Here is an 8,560-nt window from a genome sequence, read left to right as displayed (position 1 = left end):
CCCTTGGGTATAAGCACCAGTCTCGCCTTCTTCCATTGGCTTGGGAAGACCCAGGCCCTAAGGTAGCTGTTGTACATGTTAAGCAGGAGATCAGGGCTCGTTTTCGCTGCTAACCTGATTGCCTCCGCTGGTATGCCATCTGGGCCGGCAGCCTTGCCGGCTTTCATGCTTCGCAGGGCTAGCTTCAGCTCGTCTGTCGAAAACAGTGGTGCCTCGGCTTGCTCCTCGACGAGCACTGTATCTGCTCTAAGTGGGTGTGTGGGAAATAGCGCATCCACTATATTCTTAACTCGGGCCTCATCCATCGCTTGCGATGATGTGTGGAACTTTTTCATCACTATTTTGTATCCCTGGCCCTAAGGATCGCGATCCACTTCATCACATAGCGCTCTCCAGCAGTTCCGTTTACTCTTCTGTATCTCGGCCCCAAGTGCTTTCTTAGCGCTTTTGTAGGCTGCTGCTCTGGTCAGCGCCTCAGGTCTACCACGAGCGGGCTGCCATTTCAAGGACCAGTCTTCCCCTGGTGTTTGTTTGGGGCATATCCCATTCCACGCCTCTTGCGTTGCGTTTATTATTATTATTATTATTATTATTATTTTTTATTATTATTATTATTATTATTATTATTATTATTATTATTATGAATATAAATCAAAATTGCTTTGAAGAAACTTTATTTCCAAACTGCATGTAGGAGGGTTGCCACCTGATTTTTTGATTAAATTCAATTTTAATTAAGAGTATTCGATAATTCAAATGTGTATCACAATACAAGTGTCAGACGAAAAGGGTTCAACTAGGTTTTGGTTTAAAAATTATTTGAACAGGATTGCCATCTGTTTGAAAAGTCGAATTAAATTAAATTATATGAAATATTGAAATATTGGCGTCTAACACAGGAGTATTAAGAAATATTTAGTTTCAGCATTTATAACATTAAAGAAGATTTCCACTTGTTTAAAAAGTTAAACTCAAATTATTTAATCAGTCAAATGAATTATTAATGTATGGGTACATATTGACATGGGTTAAAAATGTTTTTTTCATACATTTATGTAAGAGGGTTGTCATATGTTTTAGAAATTGAATTCAACTTGAATTAAGGGAATTAGATATACAATTTAAATATGTATCGCAATATGTGTGTCAGTCGAAAAAGGTTACACACGGTTTTGGTTTTAAAATGGAATTTAATTAAAGTATGCATAAGTTAAATGCAATATTAAAATATGACGTGAAACGAAGGTGGTACGATATAATTAGTTTGAATATTTCGAATATTAAAGAGGGTTGCCACCTGTTAAAAAGCTAAACTCAAATTATCTAATAAGTTAAAGCAGTTATCAAAAGTATGGGTATTTAAAAAATCTACTTTAACTTAATTCATCAGGCACATAAAATATTTAGGTATCACAACATCAAACGCAAGAGATTTGTTTATTCATTATCTATATTTAGGAGGGTTGCCAGCTGTTTCAGAAGTGTTAGCTAACTTATGCACAAAGCCGAAGACGGAGATAATGGGAAGACGAGCACGAACACAAAGAAAAATACTAATACGGGGACCTAGGCTAATATTAAAGCAATACAAATTTCTGCAGTATGAAAGGAAATAAAAATGAATCGAAGTAGCGATACACGTCATGTCATATGTCTGTCTATTTAAAAGCTGATGGTACATATGATTGAAGTTAATGTGGATCTGCTTCTGTATTGCTAATAGCGCTCTTACACGATATGTATTTGCATATGTAAATGCTACTTTTCTGATAAGTTCTAATATATGGTACATACGAGTAGATACAAAAAAGTAGCATTTACATATGCAAATGCATATCTTGTAACAGGGCTCTAAGTATCAATATTTTGCAATTCATACTGATTTATTAAATTTAATTGAATACAATCAAACCGAATATTTCATGTACCGTTTTTAACTTAATTCTACGTTTAAGTTTAGCGGCTGTGGCTCCGACACAGCCTCCAGGTCAAGACGAAGGCGCTGGGCTGATCCTTTTTAACTTGAATATGATCTTAATAATATAACGTATTCTAGGCTTAAGTTTATCGGCTGTGGCTCCGAAACAGCCCGCAGGTCAAGACGAAGGCGCTAGAATGATCCTTTTTATTTTTCTCGTCTCTCGGGACGTTTATTTCAAGACGAAAATTGTTTACGCCTTCTCATAATAATTATGTGAGACTTCTATGTTTTTTCATCTTGCGGGACGTTTATTTCAAGGTGGAAATAATTTACATCTTCTCATAGTATTTAATTATGTGGGACTTTCATTTTTGTTCGTCTCATGGGACGTTTATTTTAAGATGGAAATGATTTACGTCTTTTCATAATAATTATGTGCGACTTTTATTTTCCTCGTCTCTCGTGAGGTTTATTTCAATACGACAATGATTTACATCCCACGTTTTTTCTTAATAGAATCGGTACATGTGCTGCCGATTTCACAAAATTAAACGCAAATTTCTCCGAGATAGATTATTGGAATTTGGTTTGCTAACATATGGTAACCCTTTTCAAAAAACCAAAACCACGTAAAAGCAAAGCCCTTTAATTTGACTCCTCATTTTTGAAAATCGAACGAACGATACAGATTTGATGACATAAACAATCGTGGTGTTAAATATTTAACGCGTCGAATCTCCGAACTCAATTAAGAAGTTCCATTTCAATAAAAGTCCCATATAATTATTAAGAGAAGACGTAAATCATTTTCGTCTTAAAATAAACGTCCCGACAGACGGAAAAATGTAAAAATCCCATATTATTACTATGAGAAGATGTATATCATTTCCGTCTTGAAGTAAACGTCCCGCAAGACGAAAAAAATAAAACTCCGATATAATTATTATGAGAAATTTACATCTTAAAATAATCGTCCCGCGAGACGAAAACAACTTTTCCAATGTTCAGTAATAATTATAGAGCAATATTTAGTTTTATTTCTTAAATCCGTATGGTCTCTGGTTTCAACTGCCAGAAGCGATTTTTTTCAAAAAACACAGCCAACTTCACATCTTCGAATTTTCGACCTTTTATTCCCATATTTTGGTTTTCCGCGATAGTTTAGAATTTGAGGATTTTTTTCTCGAGAAAAGCAGTCTCCGGGAGGAATGAACTAGCCGGGAATATTTGGAATTGGGCTGATTATTAAGTACAAATGGGAAATGTCATTCGGAAATGAGTTTCAATATTACAAAGTACATACTCGTACATTTATTATGTGATAAAAAGAAAGTTGCTCTAAAATTGCCCAACTCTTGAGATATGTTTCGGAAACCACTGCAATGAATGTATTAACTTATATTCCTTTTTCATTTATTGTATTCAAAATCTATAGGTGTACCAATACTACAGTAAAAGCCCAAGAGTGGTATTTCAATTAGCGCTCAGCTCAGATGGTCGTTACACTCCCGACGAAGGCAGATATCATCACCATGACACACCATCAATTGAGACCACTTATCTCTACCCACAAATACACGGACGATTAACTGATACATCTCCATCAAAGACAGCCTATCCAACATACAGACAGCTGCAATTGCATAACTCTCAACTCAATCAAGTCAAATTTCAAGCTAAAAAGAAAAGTAAAAATATTTTTTATACTTTTAAAGTTACATAAATTTTGGCCACATTAGATATTAACCCTTCACCACAACGTTTTTTTAGCACAATACCTGGGCATAACACCAAGTCTGAACAAAGGCGAAAGCACTTCATTTAGGACACAATCATACCAGAATTTCAACTTAATCAACACACCATTAGCGCCATCAGTTTCTACAGCGGCGGTAGCGCCCAGAGGGAGCGGCAGCAAAGTGGACTATTATGTGCCCAACGTGAGCTCTTCTGCACAAGTAAGTTACTATTGATCGCAGTTTATGTGCAATTGAAAGTTTTTATTGTGTTTTATTTTAGCTATTCAGCGAGTTTGATGAGCTCTTTAACAACTTCAATTTGCATGAAAAGCAGGCGACCATCAATGGCGAAGGAGCATTTTTCAGCTCCAAACATAAAATCTAAGAGTTGTATACCGCAGCATTATGTGTACAATGATTAAAGTATACTCGTGTGTACATTCACACATATGTACAAGCAAATTAGCCGATACTTAACTAATAGTTTGGCTATTATAACAACTTATAATTATTTGTGTAATTTGTACAATAATAAATTACTTTTATAGATTAATGATTATATCCCATGCTAAAATTAATGGAATAATTTAAAATCTCGCAACTGGCAAAAAGAATTGCTTTGCTGGAGTTAGATGATTGCCTTAAAATTTACATAAGCGCTAAAAAGCAAATTTTATAAAAACTTTATTTTCCTAATCTGTCTGCAAACATTTTAGTGAAACTTTACATAAGGTGCATTCTTTTGTATCTCGGCTGCAAGCAAGGACAACACGCAAATGACGAAATACCTGCAAATCAACAACACAAACTAGGCTATTTATCCGAGTTCAGCCAGGTCGGTTAAAAAATACGCGCCCGGAAGGGTAGTGTTGGTATCTAAGCGAAAAAACTGCTCTATTGTGAATTGTTAATGGGAAAGCAGAGAACGTATATTTATAGAGAAGGACCAAGAACGGATCAGCGTGGAAACTGTCAAATACCAACAAAACTGGCGAAGCGCATTTTAAGAGCGGCAAGCCAGAGACAATCGAATTTTAACAGAGCCCAGCCAGAGGCAAAATAAATTTAACAGAAATTGTCTCATCAAAGCAAATGCATATTTTTTTTGTTAGGGTGCGAACAGAGTGGCCGCTTGTTGCCGAGCCGAGCCGACTGACGCTTATTGCGAGAACTTGTTCATGCGAGAAACAAGTTTGAGTGTGCATAGTGGATGCGAGAATCAGCGCTGATATTTTATCTATTATTTGTGTTTTATGTATGTTTGTATGCATTTGGGTTTGTTGTTCATTCGTGTTTGTGAAATTGAAGTGAAAAGATATGGATTCGTCAGATGATGAGTATTTAGCTTCGGCTACTGTTTTAAAGTATTTTATCAATAAAAATTCATTTGGAAAACATCCAATAAATGATAAACGAAATGCAATAGACAAAAAGAGAAAAAAAATTTTTGGCATGTTGCTGTGCGTTCGAAACTAGCTTTTTGCAGAATAAACAATGTTTTCGGCGCTGAAATACGCTTTGGAACTGTTTTCTCGCATTCAATTAGCTTTGCGCTCTGACCAGCTCGGCGCCCACTATGACCTGTTCGCGCTTATTTGTACTAATTTGTATAGTACCAGTTTTCTCGCATTGGTTCTCGCAATAAGCGTCAGTCGGCTCGGCTCGGCAACAAGCGGCCACTCTGTTCGCGCCCTTAGACATGAAATGCTGATGGCTTTTTATGTTTTTACAACGCTTTTATTTTTCTTTAAATTGGTTAATTATTTAAAATAAATGCATGCATTGGTCGAAATATGTAATATGTACATATTGTGTACATGCATATGTATGCGAGAGATACAATCTTGTGAATCTAAAATGTGAAAGTTATGCAAATATGTAGTATGCAATTGGCAAATTCGTTGGTGATTTGCCGTCGGCATTTGAGTTGAAAAAAATCGACTTTTACTTTTTTTACCGATTCATATGGTAGATGCTACGCTATTTTCAACGCAACAAACCGCAGTTTTCTAGCTGCCTTAGTTTTTCCCCAAATTCACTTTAAAGATGGACACATTGACCAAAAAACGCAAATGCGCACTGTTTGGTGATTTGATGTTGGCATTAAAAGCGAAGAAAATCGGTTTTTATATTTTTAGCGATTCTAATGGTAGTTTATAGGTACGCTATTTTCAATGCAACAAACTGCAGTTTTCTAGCTGCCTTAGTTTTCTCACACATCCACTTCAAAGATGGATACATTGTCAAAAAACGTACAAATGCATTGATTGCACTGCACGTGTTAACTTCAAAGTTGTTTTTGTCGAAAAGTTATTTATATTGAGAAAAACTGTGCATTATCATTTTTCACTGCTATACTCGTATTATATGTAAATAATGGGGCATATGCATAGTTAAAATAAAGCCGACACTAAAGTTAGTTACAGCATTTTCACATCACTTTCAGTGGACTAGGATCTGTGAAAAAAAAGATGCAACTAACTTTCTTCTTATTTGGGACTGACAAACTTAAACTTAGAGTAGACTTTATTTCATATACGAATATGCCCCAATAGTTTTGGAGCCAAATGAAAATGCATTTCCCCACGCATACGTATGTACATACGTACTCCATTAACTGATAACGTTTTTACATGCATACATATAAATGTATGTATGTGCATATTACTGCCAAAATACTACCCCCATACACACAAATGTACATATTTACAACTCATTGCACATAATTACACGCATACTCAAATACAATAATAACTATTTCTTTCATAATCGCATGCACGTATTTCTCAAGGCCAAGTAAATTCATTCATAAAAATAACCGCAGCACATCACCCCGCAAATTCATCACCCTCAAGCTCAACTTTTTCAATACGACACAAAAATTCTAAAATCTTAAAATGAAGAAATCTCGGCCAGCCAAGTGAACTATTTCTCTATATCCAGTAAAATAAGTTATCTCGAATTTTGGAAATTTTTGGTAATTTTTGGCAAAACACTATTTCTCTGTTCCCTTCCAATATTTCAACCACTAACTAGTTTTTGAGATGTAATTTTAATAAATATTAAATAAAAGTGTACGTTTTATGCAGGAAAATACATAAATTTTTTTTAATAAAATCAAAACATCTAAAATCACAAAAATATGTGGTTTTATCGGAATGTCGCAAATGTAACGTGGCAACTTAGCTCGTTTTCATATTTTTCGGTCCGAAATTATAAAATTTTTGTCCATGACGCGCCACAATTTTTGTACAGGTGGGACAATGTGCCTTGAACACCATATGTATATATGCAAAAAAATTATTTGATTTATTTTTTAATTTTAAAAATTTCTATACCTCTAAGAGTTTATAAAAATATATTTATATATATCCACAGATTATTTTAAATTTTTTTCACCCGTAACCAAATCTTCAGTACCATAAAAAGATTCAAACACATCAAAGTACAATAAATGCGATGTCCAAGTTAGTGCTACTCCACTGTACATGTGTATATGAATGTATGCATGTATGCGTGTAAAAAATGCCAATTCCAGTTAGTGTTTAACCCATTTTAGCGGACATAGTTTTTTTGCTTCCAGCTGGTTCCAACTCTTAATGAAGCACAATTTTTATGGTTAATCTAGATGAAAGTTACATGTGTCGTCGAGAACATGGTTACATGCAGAATTTTAAATTAATTAATATTATTCTCCATACAAAATTTACAAGTATTGCCCTATTAAATGCAAAGTTATGCGAAAATCTAAATATTTCGTAAACGGAGGGTTAATGGTTTCGCGCACGTGTCAATCTGGTGGCGATTCGCAGAAATTGAATAATTTGTGTGGATGGAAGCGGCGAGGGGAAGACGAAAGCAGAATAATCGTATATATGTATGTACATATGTACATTTATAAATGCATACATACTTACATTTTCATATGTTTGTCGTATTGGTTGCATGAAAAATTTGTTAGCAGAAATAGGTAATATCAATGAAGTAATGAAATGCAGTTTACAAATATGTGCTTTATAAATTTAGGTTTGTTAATTAATTAGATATGTAAATGACAACGTGGGGGACAAATATGTACATGACTAGCGAAGCTACCACCCATCCAATGGCAACTTCTTGCACCAGAAAAGATTTTAAAACTGCATTATTTCCATAAATATTGAAAATATTGAAAATTTTCCGACGTTTTCAGATTTTTAGTATTTTTAAAAAAAGTTTCCAAGCCGAAAACAATGAAAAACTGAATTATTTCCATAAATATCGAAAATATGGAAAAATTCATACAGGCTTTCGACTTAGTTTTGTGAGATCTCTACAAAAAAAGGAAAATAATTCTTTTCACAGGTTTTTTTTTAGTCCAATACCAATACAGTTTTTAACTTGAAAATAACACAAAAATTGGAAAATGTTATGTAATATTTTCGATTTATTTTAACGTTGTGTGTACAAATCACCGAGAAGAAATATTTTTTCCCCTAAAAACTCTATTTACAAAAAAATCTAATACCAATAAAGCTTAACGTCGAAAAGCTGCAATCACAACAGACAGCCAGCGCTTTCGCTACTCGACTCTCACACCTGCTCTCAGAGAGAACTCTTCAACAAACCGACATATGCGAGCAGTGGAACCACATTTCCCGCCGCCGAAGAAGTAGTCGGATTTCAGCGAGCCCGAAAGAACAACTGGTACGATGAGGAGTGTCAGGAAGCTGCAGAGAAAAAAGATGCCGCCTACAGGGCCACGCTGCGATCGGGCGCCACGCGCGCTATGTGGGACCGCTATAGGGATCTGAAGAGGGAAGCGAGACGTATTTGCCGCAACAAGAAGAGAGAGGCAGAAATACGTGAATGCGAAGAGCTTGAAATGCTGGCCGACAGGAGGAATGCCCGAAAATTTTAC

The 8,560-nt window shown here is 35.2% G+C and overlaps 1 protein-coding gene across 1 annotated transcript; it reads left to right on the top strand.

Annotated features, from left to right (window-relative positions):
• Positions 1-3,126: 3,126 nt before the first annotated feature.
• Positions 3,127-4,248, top strand: LOC118734054. Its single transcript, XM_036463748.1, has 4 exons — positions 3,127-3,216; positions 3,357-3,609; positions 3,692-3,879; positions 3,941-4,248. The coding sequence occupies exons 1-4, from the start codon at positions 3,184-3,186 to the stop codon at positions 4,043-4,045; spliced, it is 579 nt and encodes a 192-aa protein (XP_036319641.1). The 5' UTR covers positions 3,127-3,183; the 3' UTR covers positions 4,046-4,248.
• Positions 4,249-8,560: the final 4,312 nt, after the last annotated feature.

The sequence above is a fragment of the Rhagoletis pomonella genome, unplaced genomic scaffold, assembly GCF_013731165.1.
Source record: "Rhagoletis pomonella isolate Grant_MI unplaced genomic scaffold, Rhpom_1.0 Rhpom_scaffold_00002, whole genome shotgun sequence".
In the NCBI taxonomy this organism is placed as follows: domain Eukaryota; kingdom Metazoa; phylum Arthropoda; class Insecta; order Diptera; family Tephritidae; genus Rhagoletis; species Rhagoletis pomonella.
This window is presented reverse-complemented; position numbering and strand designations above follow the sequence as displayed.